Source organism: Oryctolagus cuniculus, chromosome 11 (assembly GCF_964237555.1).
Source record: "Oryctolagus cuniculus chromosome 11, mOryCun1.1, whole genome shotgun sequence".
Taxonomy (NCBI): Eukaryota; Metazoa; Chordata; class Mammalia; order Lagomorpha; family Leporidae; genus Oryctolagus; species Oryctolagus cuniculus.
Genome location: NC_091442.1, coordinates 43,287,857 through 43,310,407, shown reverse-complemented (window position 1 = coordinate 43,310,407; position 22,551 = coordinate 43,287,857). Strand labels below are relative to the sequence as shown.

Genomic DNA, 22,551 nt, shown 5'->3' with positions numbered 1-22,551 from the left:
CCTGTCTCCAGCCTAATCTGTACTAGCTCCTTCAATGATTCTCCCCAAGGCTGAGTTTCGGGTGCTCTCCCCCATGCCCTTTGCTCCCCTGTGAGCACCGCCAAGCCACTGATCCAACCTTCTCAGCAGAAATGCTCTGTGTGGAAAACAACAGTATCTTGGAGAAAGTGATGGCAGCAATGGCACCTCCCCACAGAAGAAATACACACACATGAACACTGACAGACCATCTCAGGAAGTTCACCAATGCACTACAGCTTTCCTGTGGCTTCTCACAGCCAAGAACTCATGGTGGGCCCTGGCAAGACTTCATCATGAGATCTGGCTCGCTTAGACAGTGCCATCTGTGTCATCTGGGCACTAATTCTATCCCCTAACACATCTGCTGCTCGCTAGCACAGTTGAAGTGACCTGGGCTCCCTCTCAGACCCCTTTTTTTCCAATGAGGACCAGCAGTATCACCTGGGAGCCTGTGACAAACGCAGAATCTCAGGCCCACACCATGGCTCGCTCGACACCGCTTCTCCTCAAACTGTCCCGTGCATGCAGATTCCCTGGGGATCTTGTTCGAATGAAGCTCTGATTCAGCAGACTTGGAGCAAGGCTCAAGGTGCTGCATTTTTAACAAGCTCCCTGGTGTGGCTGCTGCTGTGTGACTCAAACTCTACTTCATGGGAGAATTGCTGGAGGAACTTTCCCACATGCAGATGCTCAGGCCACACCCCATGCAAGGAAATCAGACTCTGGAGGACAAGACCCAAAGCAAGAGTAGCTTTCCAAGTTCTCTAAGTGCCTCTGGTGTGCAGCCGGCTCCAGACCAGTGGCCCCATCAGCTGTTCTTACCCTTTCAGGTGCACTGCAATCTCCCGGAGCGCTCCTCCCCAGAGCTTCTGACTCACGAGGTCTGGGACAGGATGCGGACAGCACATTCCTAATCAGCTCCCAGGAACCCCTAAGGCTGCTGGTCCAGGCACCAGTGCACACTGAGAACCACTGCTTTCCACCTTGACCTGTGAGTACAGTTCAGCCTCAGGCTCCAAACCAGCACCCTGTCGTTCGCCCTCTAGGCTTACAGTGTACTTGGTATGGGTCACAAAGTACAGTCCCTCAGTCAGGTCAGGTTTGCTCCTCACTGCTCCAGCATTCAGACTCTATCCTTCCACTGGCTCACAGGAAGTACCCTGCTGAAGGCCATGCACTCCCCGCTTGCCGGCTTTCCTGGCCTGCTCTCTGTGAATCTTAAAACTTTAAGGAAGAAATGAAGTTACTCTGGTGTAACTTCTTACAGCAACCCCTTGAGACCTCCTGCTAATCTGCTTCTTCCTCTGAGGGGCCAACACCCCCTCCCCAATTGATATGGTACCTGGCTTAGGTCTGCTTGAGCTACAAGTCCTACAAGGTGCCATATGTAATTCCTACCCTCCTACTTGTCAATCAAAACATGCCCTTTCCTGGGATGTACCTGCTTCATCTGGGACCTATGGTGGGGAATGTCATGAACATATGGCTATCAAGCTCCACATGGAACTTGTGGAGGTGCCGTAAAATTCCTAGGTAGCTTCACACCTGCAGAGGCCCCACCCCACCTTCACAAAAGAGGCCAACAAATGGGAGAAGTTCTCTCTCCTTGGCAGGGCCCATAGCTGGAGGTGCTACCCAGGCACCCTTTCTCCACCCACCACACCGCTTGCCACCCCACCTCTCTTCTGGCAATCATCTGGCCTGCTGCCCATTCGGGATGGGAATTTCTCTGTGTGGGGCAATCCATGTTCATTGGTGCGTATCTGTTCACTTTCTCACTTTCTGAATAAATTTTCTTACCACTTTGAGCATCTTATACATGTGCATGTCTGAATTTAGAATGCTTGTCTCTGTGCAAGACAAGAGCCTGGAGTAAGATTAACACACCCGGGCCCACACCACAGTCACTGAAACCATGGCCCAGGGCTACCTGAAAGCTCCTGTGGGGTGACCTTACCCATCCCCAGGTCCCCATCACTGATTCCTCTTTCCTTACCCCTCACTTTCCCCAGATGTCTGCGGTCAACATACCCAGTGAGGTTTGTACAACACTTCATCTCCAAAAGCCCAGTCTGATCAAGGGCACAGGCATAAATATCAATGCAGTGGCCGTTTGCAGCAGTTCGATTAGCAAGTATCTCATAATGCTGTGAAGAGAGGAAACATTCTTTAGGAAATAGTAACATGATGCCATGGTATGCCTTAACATCCCAAAGGACATAGGAATGGAGATCTTTTTTTTTATTTTTTTTATTATTTTTGTTTTTTTCTGTATTTGTTTCAAGTTTTTTATTTTAATCTTTTTATTAATTTTATTTTTATTAATTTTTTCTATTTTTCTTTATTACTTTTTTATTTTTTATTATATTTTCTTTATTTTGCATTTTTTATATTTTTTATTTTTTAGGTTTTTTTATTTTTTATTAGTTTTTTCTTTTATATATATTTATTTTAATTATCTATTATTTTTACTTTATTTTTTTTCTATTTTTATTTTTTATACATTTTTCTTTTTTTCTGTTTTTTTATTTTTTATATGCTTTTTTAATCTTTTTTTCTTTTTTATATTTATTTGTTTTTTATTTTTATTTTAATTTTTTTTAAATTTTTAAATTTATTTTATTTTTTGTTTATTTATCTTTGTTTCTTTTTTTATATTTTTTATTTTTTGTTATTTTATTTACTTTTATATAGTATTTTTTCTTTTTTATTATATTATTTTTATTTTATTTTATTATTTTTATTCTTTTTTTTATCTTTTTTATATATCGTTTTCTTAAAAACACACAGGGAAAATAAAGATTGAGTTTCCAGTTATAAAACACTTTGAGGTTATCTGCTGTGACGAAGGTCTGACAGTAGAAGTAGTCTAACAGCAGCCAAGATGTGGAAACAGTCTCAGGAAGAGGGCCTTACTGACCGTGATGTGGGGGTCTCAGCACAGTAGCTGTCACTCCAGAGCAGCCCAAAGCCAGCACAGAGCTACTCCCATTATAGCCCGCGCCCATGAGTACCTACCTTGGTTGCCTTCTTCATGAAACGCGCATTATCTTTCTCAATGTCATGCCAGGAACGAATAGGAACCTTTAGTTCATCGCCAACGACCATGCCAGGCCCTTGGGTGGGAGGACCGCCTGTGAACAGCATGATCCGGGCTCCGGTGTTAGGAAATGTGCCCTGGAATAGGAAGCAGCAGCATTTCAGAGGTATACGCCCACCTCCAAGTGTGGTTCAACCTCCAACAGAAACGTTCCAAAGACTGAGTCTTTCCAGCTGCCCCGACCAGATGCAGCTGCACATCAACACAGAGGATGCTGCCGAGGGGCAGCACCAGCCTGAGGGTTCTGCACACTGGTATTAACTTACGGCGAGCACTTCCCATTGCTCTAATGCCCCTATGCTTTTCCTGAAAGCTTCTGGTACTCTCAGACATCCAGGGGTTCCTTCCATGTGGATAGCAATAATGACTTACATTAACATGGGCATCTGGTTGATTTACGTCACAACTGGTTTTCAAGCAAAGCCAACAAATAAAATTTCTGAGGACAAATTTCCCAGTGAATTGTGAATTACCTCCAACAAGCCAACAGCAATGGACAGCGCAACCCCGGTGGAGCGCAAGGGTCTCTTCCCCTGAGTTACTGGCCACGGGTCTCTCTGCAGCTCTCCCAGAAGATCAGTGAGGGTCATGTCAATCTTGTGAATGGGCTGCAGAAATCTGCAAATTTTGAAGAGAAACATCAGTCCTGGCTTAACAAAGTACTCTGGTCTTCAACTCCAGGGGGCTCCTAGTTACTGCTCTTCAAACAATTACTCAGAGTAGGAAAAACAACTGTCATTTCTTCTTTAAGGTCATCTCTAACTACACACACAAAACAACTCAAGGAAATTTTACTAGGGAATATAAAGTCTAATATTTAGCAATCACATATGAGGCAAGGAAAAATAACAGTTTAAAGAGAATAAATGAGTTTAACTAATTGTTAAGCAGCAAAGGGAGGCTAAGGACCCATCTAATGGAATTCGGTACATGGAAGGTCCACTGATGTGGCCAAGCTGCACCACTGCAAAGGTTTACTTTGTTTCTCTTCAGCCTGAGGAGTAACACAGAGAGAAATGTTCTAGTTTCTTCCCAGAGGAAGAAGTTCAGCCCAGCCTGCAGGTGATGCATTTTATTGAATTTGCTGGCCACTACCATCGCCCATTTACTCAGTAGCCTGAATGAAGTGAGTATCTTATTTGTGTGCATTCAATAAGAAGTCTTTTCACTCTTTGTCTCTGTCTGTCTCTCTTACACTCTCCTCTTCCTCTTTTCCTTCTTCACCCCTTCCCTCCAGTCTGTCAGGTTTCCCCCAATAAACTCTTTCCCTTAAAGAAAAAGTCTTCAAGCTTTTCAGTTTTACATAAGGATTAGAAAGGGCAACAACCATAAGTCTAAGAGGAGGAGAATGACTGAGTAAGGTGGTGTCAACACCTTTTTGACAAAATGTTAAATACCAGTTAAGCTGAATTTTCTTTAACAGAATAAAGTTCTAATAGTGTCCTTCCTGACTCCCTTGGACTATCCTGCACACCCACTATGGCGTGTGTGTGATACTGTGTGTCTCACCTGCTTGAAATAAAAGAGTGCTCCTGGGCTTGAGCAGGTCTTGGTTGCTGCATGGGCATGGCTGACTTGGTCAGGCCCAGCATATCCTAAAGAAAACAGAAACAAAAAGACTCATTTCCCATACCATTAAGAGCGAACAACTAATTCACTTCTAAGAAACATCTTTGCTTCTGTACAAGTGAGACACAAACCTGTATTTGTTTTGCAGTTAAATCCTTGGTCCCTCGGAAGACGTAACTTTTGGAGATTCCTTCACAGCTTAGCTCGTGCACCTGCACCATCCTCCCAAAAGTGATGAGCCCCACCAGGGCATCTGGAGGAAGGAGACTTAGGGACATCTGCAGGGACTCTTTGAGTGCCTGAAGGTCATCTTCTTCCAAGCATGTGTCGACCACATAGAGAAAGATCAGAGGGGTCTGGGGACCTCGCTTTTGGAAAAGAGAACAGCAAAATGATCAGTATTCAGATACACGTGACCAGCTCTTTTTTGACTGAGTGTTAAAATACCAAGTCTTCATCTACATTTACTGTCAGGGGATAAGGACATCTACACAAACCTCCATTTATTTATTTCATTGGATGACTAAGATTTGTTTTTTGTAACAAATTATACTTAAAAACTATTCCCAACAATTTATTCAACATTTTGGAATACCCACTATGTACTGGGCATGCTTCCAGGACCCAGGTACATCAGTGAACAGAAAGAACAAAGGTCCCTGCCTGCCTCATGGAGCAAACTTTCTGGAAGGCAGAGATTAAGGGGGGCTGTGAAAGCCAGGAGTGCAGGCAGGGGACAGGTTCAAGGATTGAGAGGGGCCAGGCAGCCTCATTAAGAAAGTAACATAAAAGCAAGGAGGGAGCCACACACAGAGACAGCTGCAGCCTGAGGGAAGAGCACAGGCTGTCGGGCTGCAGTGTTCCTGGCGTGCTGGAGGCCCAGCCGGCTGAACAAGGACCCCAGCAGAACTGAGGTCAGAGAGGTGGCACACACGGCTTTGAAAAGTCTTCTACTCTGGGCCAAAAGAGGAGCTCTTTTCACCACTGAAGGCTTCTGAACAGATAAATAACGTGATACGCATTTCTTAGATTTTCTCTGGCTGCCGGGTTATGAAACAAACGTAAATGGGCAAGGGCAAAATCAAGGAGGAGACTGCCGGTGTGTGCACACACACCATAATCTAATATGTAGGATCCAGCTGCCCTACTGGCTTTAAATCCCCTGGGCAGCTAAGACACATGAAAAACAGGGTTTTCAGAGAAACTCAAGAAGTTACCTGCACCACGTACTCAATTGTAGAAAACTGGGGCATCAGCTCAGCAGGCTGATTCACCTCAGATATGCCTGTGTAAGCTGGAGGGAACTGAAAAGAAAACCAAGTGTTGTTTTGTTACAGCTGAAAGATACTTACACTATACTTTTTATTTTCCATTTATGAAAATGGCTAATGACCATATATTAATTTTGAAATCACAAAATATAAAACAATGGGGCCAGCACTGTGGCACAAGTGGGTTAAGCCACTACATGCAATGACAATATCCCATATCAGACCACCAGTTCAAGTCACAACTGCTCTGTTTCTGCTCTAGTTCCTCAATAATGCATCTGCGAAGGCAAAAGAAGATGGTCCAAGTGCTTGGGCCCCTGCCACCCATGTGGGAGACCCAGAAGGAGCTCCAGGCTCCTGGCTTTGGCCTAGCCTGTCCCAGCTATCACAACCATCTGGAGAGTGAACCAGAGGACAGAAGTTCAATTTCTCTCTCTCCTTTCCATTCTCCCTCTCTTGCCAGCACTCTACCTTTCAATTAAGTAAAATAAATTTTTAACAAAATACAAAACATTCATAAAAATTGAAAAATCATGATTTAAAACTTGTAACTGTCTTACATCATTTTGAAACTTTAAAAAAAATCTTTATTTTTTAAGGCAGCTTCAAGTTATGTTGTAATTTCCAAATGTTTAAAAACACTATTAAAAACCATTTCCTAACTTTGTCCTACAAATTAAAGACTGAGATTTGTGCACAGGCTAACATCTTTATTTTCTTTCTTATTTTGGCTACCAATAAAGTAATACATGTTCGGGTAGGAAACCTGGCAAATTTAGGAAAATATAAAAAAGAAGGAAAAAAAGCAAATCCTGTGACCTAGAAACAGCCACTGATAACATCTTGGTGTAATTTCTTCCAGATGTTTTATATTAGAGCACAATTGAGCCTATTATTTATTTATTTAATTTATTTAAATGGCAAAGAGACAGACATACAGATGGACAGACAGAGAGCCCCCATTCACTGGTTCACTCTCCAAATGGCAACAACAGCCAGGGTTGGGCCAAGCGGAAGCCAGGAGCCAGGAACTTTATCCAGGTCTCCAACATGGGTGGCAGGGGTCCAACTACTTGAACCGTCACCTGCTGTCATGGTGCATATTGGCAGGATATTGGAATGGACAGAAGAATTAGGAGTGGAACCCATGTGCTCCAAAATGGGATGCAGGCATCCCAACAGTGGCTTCACCACTGTGCCAAATGCCTACCCCTAGCTTTATGTTAAATATCAAGTTTAAGGGCTGGGGTTGTGGTGTAGCAGGTAAAGATGCAGCCTGCAACACCAGCATCCCATATGGGCACTGGTTCATGTCCCGGCTGTTCCACTTCTGATCCAATTCCCTCCCTGCTGATGGCCTGGGAAAAGCAGCAGAGAATGCCCCAGATGCTTAAGACCCTGCTACCTGAAGCTCCTGGCTTCAGCCTGGCCCAGCACTGGCCATTGAGACCATATAGAGAGTGAAACCAAGGGATGGAAGATCTCTCTGTCTCCCCCTACACCACCCCCGCTTTGTATCTGTGATTTTAACAAATAATTAACACACACACCCACACACAAAGTTTAGGTGCAGCTCACCAAGTTTAGCAGGTGTTCACTCTAGGACAATTACCTCAGGATAACCACATACAAATCCTGCTGGGAAGCTGACAGGCAATTCTAAAGGGCCAGTGGCTAGAAAGGGTATCTCAGCACGACAGCAAGACCTCTGTCTCCAAACTGGCCTTGACTTTCTATTGGCTGCAATACCCCACAGTCTCCCACTATAAAAAAAAAAAGTGTAGGAGAACCCAGAGGTCAGCCCAGCCACACTGGCCACATCCCAGCAACCTGGAGAGGCCCTGTTCACCCACTCAGTTGTCTGTACAGAAGTGGAGAGAGGTGGCTAAGACTGCTCTGACTCCTCCAGGGAGCCGCCCCTCTCCTCCTGGCTCCACACTCATTGAGAGGCTCACCTCTGCAAGGCCCAGCTGAGAGGATTACAAATGACCGTGCCTGTCTGCAACACACAGACTGCAGAGCATGCCTGTCAACTGGCAGGTGGCGATCTCAGGTAAGCATCATTATACCATGTACGTGGTGCTTATAATGTGTCAAGCACTGTCCTAAATCCTGCACATTCATCAGTTCAGTTTAATTCTAACAACCCCATGAAGCAGGTATATTACTATCATTCTAATAAAGACTAGAACAGGAGATGAAGTGACTTGCCCAAAGCCACACAGGAAGTAAGTGACAGATCTGAGTGAAACCCAGGCAGTCTGGCTACAGCGTCCTGGCTTATAATCACCATCCTGCTTGAGAATTTTCATGACAAATTATTGAAACACAGACAACATCAATTCTGTACATAACAGGGTATTATATATACCTTTTTTTTTTTTTTTTTAATCTGAGAGGCAGACAGAGAACTCCCATTAGCAGCACCAGTCCCCAAATGTCCACTATGACCAAGGCTGAAGCTGAGGGCCGGAACACAGTCTAAGTCTCCCCTGTGAGTGGCAGGAACCCAGCTACTTCAGGCATCACTGGTGCCTCCCGGGGTCTGTGCTGGCAGGAAGCAGGAGTCAGGATCAAGAGCTGGGGTGCAAATCCAGGTCCTCCAACGCAACACAGGCATCTGAACTGCTAGGCTAAATACTGCCCCAGATTGTATAGAATTCTGAATCTCTCAAGGAGATACATAGTGAATGGAACCTGCTTAGTTTCTGAACACCTAGTTAGTCAACAACTGTACACTGCTTATGTCATCACTGGCTATGTGTCATATCTGGGAATGAGATTAATTATAATTATCAAATAAATGAATAAATAAATGCAGGTTATGAATACCTTAGGTACTGTTGGGACAATGTACAATAGGATGGGCAAGATTTTTTCCTAACAGCTTTATTGAGGCATAGTTTACATACCATAAAATTCACTCATTTTAAGTGTGTAATTCAATGACTGCTGGTAAACACACAGAGTTGTGCAACAATCACCACAACCCAGTTTTAGAACATTTTCCATCATAGGCACAGGAAATTTTAAAGAGCGGTCTCTCGTGATTTGTGATCTCCTTCTAGTTTGGTAGTTTAAAAGTTTTTTTTAAATCAGAAGAAGCTCAATACTGACACTTGAATCCCAAAAGATCAGAAAATAAGAATTTAGTAATGTATGCTATCCATTTCAAATACACTGAAATTAAGTGAAATATGGGCTACTGGTCTATTATTATGGTAACAGATTTCCTGTCTTTAGCAGCTTGCAAGGAAAGAGAACTCCACATTTCCTCCACAGCAAATGACAAGGACTCAAATAATGGAACCATCAACAGAAAAATCACAAATGCTCAACGCTTAGTATTGTGCTAAACAAAAGCTATCACTTTGAGTTCAGCAGAAATTGCTGACTACCAATGTAGACACAAATTCAACCCCACTTTTTTCACAACTAAAAATGTAACATACAACATTTTTTAAAATAATTCACATACCTGGTTTCTTTGGAAACAGAAATTACAGGCCCAAAGTTTTGCTCGATAATCAACCTGACTGTAAGAAAAAATAAATATCACAACTAGGTACTTTATATTTATTGCAGAGGGAGAGAGACAGAGAGACACAGAGTTCCCATCAAGTGGTTCATTCCCCAAATGCCCACAATGGCCAGGGCTGGGGCAAAGCCGGGAACCAGGAACTCAACCCGGATGTCCCATGTTGGTAGCAGGAATCTAATCAGCTGAGGCACCGTGGTGGCCTCCCAGAGTCCACATTATCAGGAAGCTGGTACTGAATCCAAGCAGTCCCCTATGGGTCATGAGCATTTTAACTGCTAGGCCAAACTGCCAAACACCCAGCCCTATTCATTTTTAAGGTGGAAAGCATTCAAATATAAATTTCAAGGTCAGTAAAACACATAAACACTTTTCTATGTGTATGCATAAACAAAACTGCTGGCTGCAGTTAGAATTTTGGCTATTAACCACACCAGAAAATGTCTTTAAAAAGCTACAATGAAGAATCAGCGGATCCCTTTCATTTTCCTAAGATCCTAGAAAATTTTTTAAGTTTCATGATTTATATAAATTATAGGCTATTTCTCTTTGCCTATTAACGTTATTTTCATGATTTTTTTCCCTAATAATTTTACTGTCCAGCTATGTGACATTACCAAATGTCCACTGTACTTGAAGAAATGTAGGGCAGTCTTGCTTCTACATTTACCACCTCCTACAATTCGTTCTAAATAGTGCTTCAGTTGCTTTTCTCTCCTTTCAATGTTTAAAAAATTTAAAAAACAGGGGCAATGATTTTTTTTTTTTTTTTTTTTGACAGGCAGAGTGGACAGTGAGAGAGAGAGACAGAGAGAAAGGTCTTCCTTTTGCCGTTGGTTCACCCTCCAATGGCCGCCATTTTCCTGGTCTCCCATGGGGTGCAGGGCCCAAGCACTTGGGCCAGCCTCCACTGCACTCCCTGGCCACAGCAGAGAGCTGGCCTTGAAGAGGGGCAACCGGGACAGAATCCGGCGCCCTGACTGGGACTAGAACCCGGTGTGCCGGCGCCACAAGGTGGAGGATTAGCCTAGTGAGCCGCAGCGCCGGCCTGGGGCAATGATTTTTTTAAAAAACACAACAGCAGCATTCTTATATATGGGTGCGTTAAATAAGAAGAAAGTGAAAAATGTTCCCTCAAACAGAAATTATACATTTCCCACCTGTTTAACAGTTCAAACAGCACCCACTTCTCAGAGAAATATCATAGGCTACTCTTCAGGTACAAAGAAAACTACGTTAACAAAATCACTCACAGCTAAAATTTCTTCTGCCTACTATTGCGTCCAGCTACATACCTTCATCATACCAGGTAAAGTATGAGAAAATGTTCTAAAGCTCTCAAAGTTTTTTGAAAAATACTTTAAAAGGCACCAATGACATCTACAGTTAAGTTAATAATTGGCAAAAAAAAAAAAAAAAAAAAAAGTGAATGCCAAACCTCTTTTCTCTATCTTCACTTAATTCCTATAAGATTCCAATCTTTTTTTTTTTTTTTTGGACAGGCAGAGTTAGACAGTGAGAGAGAGAGAAAGAGAAAGGTCTTCCTTTTTTCTGTTGGTTCACCCCCTGGCCGCTACGGCCACTATGTTGTGGCCGGCGCAGTGCACCGATCTGAAGCCAGGAGCCAGGTGCTTCCTCCTGGTCTCCCATGTGGGTGCAGGGCCCAAGCACTTGGGCCATCCTCCACTGCACTCCCAGGCCACAGCAGAGAGCTGGCCTGGAAGAGGAGCAACTGGGACAGAATCCGGCACCCCAACCGGGACTAGAACTGGTGTGCCGGCACTGCAAGCAGAGGATTAGCCTAGCGAGCCACAGTGCCTGCCAAGATTCCAATTTTATCTGGGGTATTAGGCCAGGTAGATTTCTACCAGCATTCGTCCCCTAAGAACCTCACCATCTATTACTCATCTCAAATCTGACACCTTGCCCAAACTGAATGACATTTATGAGAATCACATAAACGTGGTAATTTATCGTATTCAATATTTTTACCAATGTTTAAAAGAATCCATACCAAAGAGGATTGAGAACAGCTTTGCAAGTCGGTCTGCTACAGAGCACAGGCTCATACTGTACAGGGGGCAGGTCGGGCCGTTCTTTCAAAGGTGTGAGGAGACAAGCCAGAGGAACAACCATCCTTGTGGCCTCCAAGCGGCTGGAGGGCCAGACGTTCCAGCTGAAACGCACACCATCCCGCTCTTCGTTCTGCTGAATGAACTCCAGATACGTTGCCATAGTCTGAAAGGAAACTGAAGATACAGCTTTAATTGAGCGTAACACTCTCAAGTGAAATCCCAAACATGGTCATCTGACTCTGTTTGGACATTGGTCTGGAAGAATCTGTTGCTGCGGATGGATGGCATTACCTACCTTCTCTCTGACCCCAAAGCTGTGACACTTCCTGCCTCAACACTCCCCTCTTTACTCCTACCTTCCCACTGGCCTCAAAAGTCAGTTGACTCCCAGCTGATGGATTCTTTCTCAACTCTCCCCCGTCTAGCACTTAAAAAAAATCACACAAACGAGGGAGGAAGTTCATCACCATCTGATTATCTCTAAGCTGCACCCAGTCAAAACATCCACTGGAATCCTCCTCAGGGACCCCACGTCATCTCAGTCAAGCCGATCTGGACCCTTGCCCAAGGGCCAGTCTCAGACATTGTTTCACAACCCAACCCTTCCTTCTTTAAGGAAATTAAATACATTATTAAATGTTACATTTCAAGTGATGTTGTTTTGGGGCCTTTCTCCTCCCCAGCTTGGTTAACTGTGAAGAATGAGTTACTGATCGGCCAGTCCAGTTCACAATGGGAACCAGTTCTGAGCTGAAATAGTTCCACTTGGAGTTAACAAAAACAACCAAGGCCAAATGCCGTTCTGCTGAGCCTCATCAGGACCTGCACCACAGTCGCAGGTGCTCGGGCCTGAATCTGGGCAGTGAAACAGTACTGCAGATTACGCTTCAACCCCAGCAATCCCAGCTTCATGAGGTGTTTAATACACGCTATGGTCACACATCTAAAATACCGGGCACCATACACCTCAGGAAGTGGGGTTCAGGGGAACAAACCCTTCAAGAAAAGCAGAACAAGTTAAAGAGTCTGTGGGGCCGCTGTGGCATGGCAAGTAAAGCTGCCGCCTGCAGTGCCGGCATCCCATATGGGTGCCGGTTCAGTTCCCCGCTGCTCCACCAGCAGAGGCTGGTCCAGGTCCCTGGGCCCCTGAACTTATGTGGGTCCTGGCTTCGGATAGGCCCAGGTTCAGCTGTTGCATCCATCTGGGGAGTGAGCCAGCAGATGGAAGACCTCTCTCTCTCTTTGCCTCTCTGTAACTCTGTCCTTCACATAAATGAATAAATCTTTGTGTTTTTTTTTTTTTTTAAAGGAGTGGGTTCTACCTTAGGTCCCCAGATGTCTACCTATTGTCACCTACTCTCCTGATTTGACACCGCCTCTTGACCTATCTCCTCCAAAGCACAGATTTTTGACCTTGGCCGTATGAACCACGGAGGAGTTCGGGGGGGGGGGGGCACGAGTCCTCTGACGTTGCTCGGACAACTGTGAATCAATGTGCATTTTCCTAGGGAGCCGGGTCTGGGCTTACACCAAATTCCCCAAAGGGCAAGGGTATAGGAAGAAGTTACCAGCCGAATGAACGAACCGCTGAAGGAATGAAAGGCCTGGGAAGATACCGTTAGAGGATCCGCAAGGAAAAAAAAAAAAAAAAACACCGGAGCCACTCCCAGCTGCCTAACATCTCAGGACATAGTGAGACCATCCGTAGACAGAATTCAGTGAGGTTTAACCTCGCAGGGAGCCCGAAGATCTGGGTTCTTGTTCTCTATCCCAAAGCAAAAGTCCTTTCAGCTAGGTTGCTCAACTAAAAGGGGTGACTGCCGCACCCCCAATCCTGAATGCTCAGGACCCCAATACCGGTCCTCTGGCTGCCCGGCCTGGCCCGAGAGCGTCACTCTCAGCCGACTCCGGATTATCAATTTCCTCCCGAGTAATCTATTTCTCTGCTTGCCAGAAAGAGGCCCCATCCCAGGAGCAGACCACTAGGCTCCCGGCAGAACTCGCGACCGCGTCCTCCGCTCTCCGTCACCTAGGATTGCAACTCACCTGGCCACCGCCGTCCACAGCTGGAAAAGCCGGGCTCTCGCTCCCACTTCCAAGTCCAGCTCAGCTCTCAACGGATTGGCCGGCGCCCCTGCGCGTCACGCCACGGCGCCGTCCGCTGGCCAATCAAAGAGCGGTTTCCGCACGACCGAGCGGAAGCGACACGGTTAGAGACGCCACGCCGTCATCTTGGACCCGGGCAAGACGATCACGCCTCCACTTCAAAGATAGTTTCTCACAACACGTTTCTCCACATCCACCCCGAAACGTTTCTGCCTCAGAGAACCCCGGCGCCTCCCAGACCCGCACCCTCGTCGCTACTAGCCAGCACGCCCCGGGGGTTCGCCCTCACACAAGATGACATCCGTTCGCTTCCGTGGGAAATCCCTCTCATCGCCTTAGTTACCAGGAAGCGAGAACGATGACGTGTACTTCCGGAAGGCGGGGCGCCGGCCGGAAGGAACGGAAGTGGCCGGAAGTGGCGTCAGCACGCCGAAAGGGGGCTCATGTGTGTTTGCTGGTGGTGGGGGGGTGTGCGAGTGCTCTCCCTGTGGTCTCTGCTAGCTGATGTTTGTCTATCCGCCAAGGTTTCCTCCTCAGCCTCGCTCTAACGGCCCTTCTCGGAACATCCATCCCCTCCTCAAGGAGGTGAACGATTGCACTCAGGCCCTGAAGGAAACCAGCAAGGCTCACTCTCCACAGAACCCAACTGTCCCAGCCGCCATGTCTTTTCACACTTTGTTGACAGCTAACAGAATGAGCGCTTTGTAGTTCTGACTCAGGCGTGGCATAGTAAAACAAGCAAAAACTGGATGAGCTTAAAATAAGGCCGGGACACATCCAGGCACTCAAGAAGCAGCCACTAATTAGCTCAACTAAGTACAAAGTTTTAAATTCCCTATAGATAATGGAAATTAGTCAATGCACTATGAAATGTAATTCATGCAAGTTATCAGATGATTGTTGAAAACTTTGGTTTTTAATCTTAAACTCGATGTTAATGTTAGCTTATTTTAATCAGTAAAGTTGTATAAATTTAAGAAATTTAATGGAAAAGGCCAATTAAAATAAAGTATACTTGTATTTTACACTTAACAGAGAAAGGACTTAACTGGGATTTTTCTTTTTACACCAAAAATTAGCATAATATTATTTACCAAAGATTTGTCTTAATTATTTGAACCTAAATTCTTTCCATACTAGCAATTTATGTGGGAAAGACTTTTAAATTTATTAATGAAGTTTAATTATGATTTAGAAGAAGGCTAAGCAATTTTCTCTAAAAAATATATTGACTCTGTATACTTAATTTACTGCGGGGAGGGACTGGTAAATCTACCCTATTTTGTATTCTGAAAATGAGAAAAATCCATTGCTAGTTTGAGTGTAAAGGTACATGTGCCAAAATGGCTAAGGAGAAATACAGTGAAAACGATGAAAGCTGTAAAGGTAAGGCATATGCAATAGGCTATAGGGAAAAATGCCAGAAATTTCTGAAGTGGCAACAAGAAATGTTGGCTGGCATTTGAAGTTCAGTTCAACGTAGTTGAAATTCACTTTTTTTGTCAATTAGTGCTTCTTTGTGCACCTGTCCACCTCCTCATCTATAAACCATCTCCAGTTGTTAGCAGCTTCCTCAGGTAATCTTCCTAAATGGTGCCAGTTACTTCTTCACCAAAGCAAGCAAAAGCATTACAGATTTATTTTTAAAGATTTATTTATTTACTTGAAAGAGTTACATAGAGAAGGAGAGAGAGAGAGAGAGAGCTTCCATCCACTGGTTCATGCCCCAGATGGCTGCAACGGATGGAGCCAGAAGCTTCTTCCAGGTCTCCCAAGCAAGTGCAGGAGCCCAAGCACTTGGACCATCTTCCACTGCTTTCCCAGGCAGGTTAGCAAGGAACTGGATTTGAAGTGGAGCAGGCAGGACTCAAACTGGCACCCATATGGGATGCCAGCACTGCAGGCAGCAGTGTCACCTATGCCATATCACTGGCCTCACAAATTTTATTTATTTGAGAAGCAGACTTGGGGGTGGGAATTTACATACTCAGTTCGCTCCCCAAATGCCCACAGCAGTTGGAAGTAGGTCAGGGCTGAGGCTGTGAGCACAGATCCCAATTCAGGTCTCCATCATGGAAGGCAGGAACTCAGCTACTTCAGCCATCACAGCTACCCCCCAAGGTATGCATTAGGAAGCTGGAGCCAGGAGCCAGAGTCAGAAATCAGACCTAAGTGCTCTCATGCAGGACACAGGAGTCCTACCTACCAGACTGAACACCTGTTCCCAGTAAGACCATTTCTTCCTTCCTTCCTTCCTTCCTTCCTTCCTTCCTTCCTTCCTTCCTTCCTTCCTTCCTTCCTTCCTTTCTTTCTTTCTTAACAGTTGTTTATTTGAAAGGCATAGCCAAAGGAGAGAAATTTCACTCCCCAAATGGCCACAGTGGCCAGGTCTGGGCCAGACTGAAGATAGGAGCCTGGAACTCCATCTAGGTCTCTCACATGGGTGGCAGAGGCCAAGTACTTGAGCCATTTTCCACTGCCTTCTCAGGCACATCAGCAGGGAGCTAGAACAGAGGAAAAGCAGCTGAGACTGAAACTGGCATTCACCCGGCATGATGGCATCGCAGGCTGTGGCTTAACCCACTGCACCACAATGCCCAGCCCTAATAAAATCGTTTGTGATGACATCTTCTGGATCTTTGCCGTTCTAACTTCTCACTAAATGTTGTGAGAAATGTGGTGAAATTGATACGGTCTGGAGCCTCATTCATCATGACATCCCAAGACTCATCAGTTGTGTTTTTCTGCAATGAGGCAACCATATGCAAATCTTTCTTGTTGATGAAACATCTCTGTAATGGTAAATCATGGCAAAGACCTCTGAACTCCCGAATCTGTGACTGGTCAAACACGGCAGACATTGGATACTGTATATGGAGGGGACTTCTAGGTGTCCATATTCTTTGCCCTTTTGCTTGACACAATATGGTTAAATACTGGCACTGTGTGAGAATCTAAGCACCACAGTGAACCCTTGCTACGCTGTCAACACCCTTCTGCTGGCAGAGCTGCTAAAAACCACCTTCCAGAGGATTTTTTTTTATTAAAAATCTAGCCGATTAGTTATCTTGTTTTCTGGGAATTTTAGGAATATGTGATTTATGTATGTGTATGTTTATTTCCATAAATTCACTAACAGAGCACCTTAATTGAAGACAAATAATAATATAACTTAAGCTGGTAAAACATCTTACACCCTTAGAAGAAGAGGTGAAGAGACTTAGCCATCAGCTTTGATTCTACAACTTCAGGCACGGGTCAGATGTCAACACCTAATGGTTAAGAAGCTATTTGGGGCCGGCGCCACGGCTCACTAGGCTAATCCTCCGCCTGCAGCACCGGCACACCGGGTTCTAGTCCCAGTCGGGGCGCCAGATTCTGTCCTGGTTGCCCCTCTTCCAGGCCAGCTCTCTGCTGTGGCCCAGGAGTGCAGTGGAGGATGGCCCAAGTGCGTGGGTGCTGCACCCCACGGGAGACCAGGATAAGTACCTGGCTCCTGCCTTCGGATCAACGCGGTGTGCCGGCCGCAGCGCGCCGGCCGCGGCGGCCATTGGAGGGTGAACCAAGGGCAAAGGAAAACCTTTCTCTCTGTCTCTCTCTCTCACTGTCCACTCTGCCTGTCAAAAAAATAAAAATAAAAATAAAAATAATTTAAAAAAAAGAAGCAGCAGCAGCTATTTGGGATGCCTGCATTCTGTATCAGAGTCCCTGGCTTTCAGTCCCAGCCCCACTGCCAATTCCAATTCCAGCTTCTTTTAATATGCACCCTGGGAAGCACAAGTATTTTGGGTCTCTGCCACCAAAATAGGGGACCCATACTGAGTTTCTGGCTCCTGGCTTCAACTTGGCCCAGCCCTGACCACTTATGGTTATTTGGGGAATGAACCAATGCCTGGAAGATATCTCTGTCTTTCTGTCTCTCTCTCGCTGTCTCTGTCACTTCAGCAAGTTCTTGGGAGCAACTTTCAATATTAATGAGTGATGTACCAGGTAAATTTGTGAATTTTCAGATTTTTAAAAAAGATTTTATTTATCTTATTTGAAAGAGTTACTCAGAGAGAAAAGGAGAGGCAGAGAGAGAGAGGTCTTCCATCTGCTGGTTCACTCCCCAGTTGGCCGCAACAGCTGGAGCTGTGCCGATCTGAAGCCAGGAGCCAGGAGCTTCTTCCAAGTCTTCCATGCGGGTGCAGGGACCCAAGGACTTGGGCTATCTTCTGCTGCTTTCCCAGCCATAGCAGAGAGCTGGACTGGAAGTGGAGCAGCCGGGACTCAAACTGGTGCCCATATGAGATTCAAACACGGCAGGCAGCAGCCTCATATGCTACGCCACAGCGCTGGCCCCATGATTTTCAGATCTTAAAAAGTTCGTCCCTTCGGCATCCGGAGTCCTAGGCTCTGCGCGCGGGTCGGGAGGCGGCCGGAGCGGCGGGAGCGTCCGTCCGGCAGAGTCGGGGCGTGGTGCTCTGAGCGGCGGCGGGGCCCGACCTGGGACTCACTCCGACTCTTGCCCCCGCAGCCATGGCCCTGCGCTACCCCATGGCCGTGGGCCTCAACAAAGGCCACAAGGTGACCAACAACGTGAGCAAGCCGAGGCACAGCCGCTGGCGCGGGCGCCTCACCAAGCACACCAAGTTCGTGCGGGACATGATCCAGGAGGTGTGCGGCTTCGCAACCTACGAGCGCCGCGCCATGGAGCTGCTCAAGGTGTCCAAGGACAAACGGGCACTCAAGTTCATCAAGAAGAGGGTGGGCACGCACATCCGCGCCAAGAGGAAGCGCGAGGAGCTGAGCAGCATGCTGGCCGCCATGCGCAAGGCGGCCGCCAAGAAGGACTGAGCCCCGCCCGCCCCCCAATAAACGAGTCCGCGAAAAAAAAAAAAAGTTCGTCAAAATGTTGACTTTCAGTTTTGAAATCAAAGCCATTTCTTCCGTGATAATAACAAGATCAGAAAATGCTCGTACACATTACAAGGCCGGCGCCACAGCTCACTAGGCTAATCCTCCGCCTGCAGTGCCACACAGAGAAAAGTCTTCCTTTTGCCGTTGGTTCACCCCCCAAGTGGCCGCTACGGCTGAAAGGAGCGGCCGAGAGCCGCCATAAAATGGCCTTAATAAAACAGTCCTGGGAAATGGGGAGTAAACTAAGTTCACAGAGAAAGCAGATAGCTACTAGCCAGAGATAAGGGCTACTACCCAGAGATAAGGGCTACTACCCAGAGATAAGGGCGACAGAACATCCTGGTACGCACCTAAGCCCCCTCCCCTGTGCTTGTTCAAGCTTAACAAAGAAACCGGGAGACACGTAGGGCACGTAGCCACCCCTTTCTGCTCTTCAAGGACCCCCTCCCCTTGTCCAAGCTTAGACATGTAGGGCACGTAGCCCCCGTTTCTGTTCTCTCCTCCTCCTCGACGACCTCCTCCCCTTGTAGTTACCCAATAAACTTACGCCACACTATGGTATGTTAATTTTGTGGTTTTGCCCCTTAAAAGCTGTGTGAGATAGCTGCTCGGGGCTCCTCTCTCTTGCTCGCTGCTTGCAGCAGTAGAGGGCACATTTGCGCAAATGAAATAAAATTACCTCCTGTTCTATTGCATCGTCTGGTCTGGAGTCTGTGTTTCTGGGGTCGTCACAAGAGGACACCGCTTTTGGGGTCCTACATGGCCAGCGTGTTGCAGCCGGTGCTCTGCGCCAGGAGCCAGGTGCTTCCTCCTAGTCTCCCATGCGGGTGCAGGGCCCAAGCACTTGGGCCATCCTCCACTGCACTCCCTGGCCACAGCAGAGAGCTGGCCTGGAAGAGGGGCAACCGGGACAGAATCTGGCACCCTGACTGGGACTAGAACCCGGGGTGCGGGTGCCGCAGGCGGAGGATTAGCCTAGTGAGCCGCGGCGCCGGCTAGATTTGTGATAATTATATATTCTCAGCCGGCGCCGTGGCTCAATAGGCTAATCCTCCACCATGCGGCGCCGGCACACCGGGTTCTAGTCCCGGTTGGGGCGCCGGATTCTGTCCCGGTTGCCCCTCTTCCAGGCCAGCTCTCTGCTATGGCCAGGGAGTGCAGTGGAGGATGGCCCAGGTGCTTGGGCCCTGCACCCCATGGGAGACCAGGAAAAGCACCTGGATCCTGGCTCCTGCCATCGGATCAGCACGGTGCGCCGGCTGCAGCGGCGGCCATTGGAGGGTGATCCAACGGCAAAGGAAGACCTTTCTCTCTCTGTCTCTCTATCTCTCACTGTCCACTCTGCCTGTCAAAAAAAAAAAAAAAAAAAAAAAAAAAAAAAAAAAAAAAAGTTATATATTCTCAGTGATCACTGTTGGCATGAGCCATCTGAGAAGGGTGAGAGTTGATGCCATTGCCTTTTCTCCCCTTCTAGAAGGAAGATGAGCAGATCTCCAGGAAGGTCTCGTCCTTTTGTAGCCCACAGATCCTGTATAGGAAGTGTCTATGTTTCTTAAACTGAAAACCATGTGGATACAGGAATACCCCAGATTATTTTTTTTAAATTTTAAACTGCTTTACTCTTTAAAACAAGTGAGACACAGTCAAGGTGTATAATTTGTTTAGTTTTGATCCCTATCACCAAAACAGAGATATGGACATATGTCACCCCAAAAAGTTTCCTTCTGCCCCGTGCATTTTTCAGAGTTTCATACAAATGGATCCTTAGTGTATGTGCTATTATTTGGTCTGGCATCTTTCACTCAAGATTATTATTTTGTAATTCATCTGTGGTATTGTGTATATCAATAGTTCATTGTTTAAGTGTGTAAGTTTACATTGAAAGTTGAATAATATTGATGTTTCATTAATATTATGATATACAAGGTATCTCCAAAACATTCATGGAGAAGTCTATTATGATTTTTAAAAATTTTTATATATTTATTTATTTGAAAGAGTTACACAGAGAGAGGAGAGACAGAGAGAGAGAGAGGTCTTCCATCCACTGGTTTACTCCCCAATTAGCTGCAATAGCTAGAGCTGTGTCAATTCAAAGCCAGGAGCCAGGAGCTTCTTCCTGGTCTCCCATGCAGGTACAAGGGCCCAAGGACTTGGGTCATCTTGGATCAGAAGAGGAGCAGAAGGGAGTAGAACCGGCACCCATATGGGATGCCGGCACTGCAGGTGGCGGCTTTACTGGCTTCGACACAGTGCCGGCCCCCATTATGTTATTTTTTTAATATTTATTTTATTTATTTAAAAGACAGAGTTATAGAGAGACATAGAGACAGAGAGAGAAGTCTTCCATCTGCTGGTTCACTCCTCAGATGGCTGCAATGGCTGGAGCTGTGCCAGGAGCCAGGAACTTCTTCCAGGTCTCCCACACGGGTGCAGCGGCCCAAGGACTTGGGCCATCTTCTACTGCTTTCCCAGGCCATAGCAGAGAGCTGGATTGGAAGAGGAGCAGCCAGGACTAGAACTGGTGTCCGTATGGGATGCTGGTGCTTCAGGCCCAGGCTTTAACCCACTGTGCCACAGTGCCTGCCCCACCCATTATGTTTTAATTCCATTTTCCTGTGATCTCTGTATGTTTTGGTTTTTGTCCATGGTTCCTGAACCATAATTCCATAGCCCTGTTGTTTCTTTAAAAATAGAGCAGGAAGGTTAAAATATTTGGCCTTCTTTCATTAGTTCCTGAAGCAGCTTCAGAACAGCTTCAGGGTGCTGAAGGTGACAGGCAGTCTTCTGTTAAAATGTTGGGGTGCTTTAGGCCTCAGTAAACCAAATCTCTCACCTTCTCCTGTCAGCTTTTCTCCTGAACCATTTTCTCCCCAAGCCAGGTCATATAGAAACTAGAATTTCTCATCCACAGGTGGGTTGTAGACATTAACCATAATCTCCCCCTGCCTTTCTATATTGGAGCTGGCCTTGAGGAAACCCTCTGACTTTACCTTCTCTAATAGAAGATCATAAGTCCTTCTTTTAGGAAGGATCCTGTCCTGTATCTGTGGGGGAAGAAGGCACAAAAAGACCAGGAGGAATCTGGACAGACAAGCTGTGCTGGACTTCCCATCTACTAACATGGGATTATATCCTTTATTAAAACAAACAAACAAACAAACAAATAAAAAAAAAACACCCTACCTTTTGTATTGGGGTTGGCGCTGTGGCGCAGCAGGTTAAAACCCTGGCCTGCAGCATCAACATCCCATATAGGTGTCAGTTCAAGTCCCGGCTGCTCCACTTCCAGTCTGGCTCTCTGCTAAAGTGTTTGGGAAGGCAGTGGAAGATGGCCCAGGTCCTTGAGTCCCTGTACCTGTGTGAGAGACCTGGAAGAAGCTCCTGGCTCCTGGCTTCAGATCTGTTTAGCTCTAGCCATTGTGGCCGTCTGGGGAGTGAACCAGTGGATGGAAGACCTCTCTCTCTCTCTCTCTCTGTAACTCTTTCAAATAAATAAAAATAAATCTTTAAAAAAAGATGTATGTAAAAGAAAAAATAAGATTTATTTATTTAAAAGGCAGAATTACACACACACTCAGAAATAGAGGAGAGATCTTTCATTCATTGGTCACTTCCCAAATGGCCACAAAGGCTGCTTTCCCAGGTGTATTAGGAGGAAGCTGGATCAGAGGTGGAGCAGCCAGGACTCAAACTGGTGCCCATATAAGATGCTGGCATCACATGCTACAGATTAACCTGTTATGCCACAGCACCAGCGCAAGATTATACCCTTGAAAATATACTTGCTTCTTTTACAATATACTTTTTAAAAAGATTTTATTATTTGAAAGAGAAACAGAGAGAGGAAAGGAGAGGCGGGAGACTATGATAGCCAGGTCTGGGTCAAGCCAAAGTCAGAAACCAGAAACTCCATCCCGGTCTCCCACACAGATAGTGGGGGCCCAAGTACTTGGGCCACTTTCCACTGCT

General features: G+C 46.0%; 2 protein-coding genes across 3 annotated transcripts in view; one reads left to right on the top strand and one right to left on the bottom strand.

Moving 5' to 3' along the window:
* The window catches only part of SEC23B (SEC23 homolog B, COPII coat complex component), a 41,588-nt gene extending 27,538 nt beyond the window's left edge, over nt 1–14,050 (bottom strand). Inside the window, exons 1-9 of one of the 2 annotated variants that reach the window (XM_008256345.4) lie at nt 13,621–14,050; nt 11,514–11,748; nt 9,440–9,497; nt 5,908–5,994; nt 4,822–5,058; nt 4,631–4,716; nt 3,595–3,739; nt 3,040–3,198; nt 2,053–2,168 (exon numbers count right to left, since the gene is read on the bottom strand). In XM_008256345.4, the coding sequence (XP_008254567.1) occupies nt 2,053–2,168; nt 3,040–3,198; nt 3,595–3,739; nt 4,631–4,716; nt 4,822–5,058; nt 5,908–5,994; nt 9,440–9,497; nt 11,514–11,734 (1,109 nt within the window). In that variant the 5' untranslated portion in view covers nt 11,735–11,748; nt 13,621–14,050. The remainder of the gene's footprint in view (nt 1–2,052; nt 2,169–3,039; nt 3,199–3,594; nt 3,740–4,630; nt 4,717–4,821; nt 5,059–5,907; nt 5,995–9,439; nt 9,498–11,513; nt 11,749–13,620) is intronic. The other variant, XM_002710951.5, reaches the window with a different exon arrangement.
* Nucleotides 14,051–18,169: 4,119 nt separating this feature from the next.
* On the top strand, nt 18,170–18,561 carry LOC100355611 (large ribosomal subunit protein eL36-like). Its single transcript, XM_051846599.2, has one exon. It carries the CDS (start codon nt 18,199–18,201, stop codon nt 18,514–18,516), a length of 318 nt encoding a protein of 105 aa, XP_051702559.1. The 5' UTR covers nt 18,170–18,198; the 3' UTR covers nt 18,517–18,561.
* Nucleotides 18,562–22,551: the final 3,990 nt, after the last annotated feature.

Coding starts and splice junctions, on each gene's coding strand:
- LOC100355611 (XM_051846599.2), top strand. CDS start 18,199: ATGGCCCTGCGCTACCCCATGGCCGTGGGCCTCAACAAAGGCCACAAG.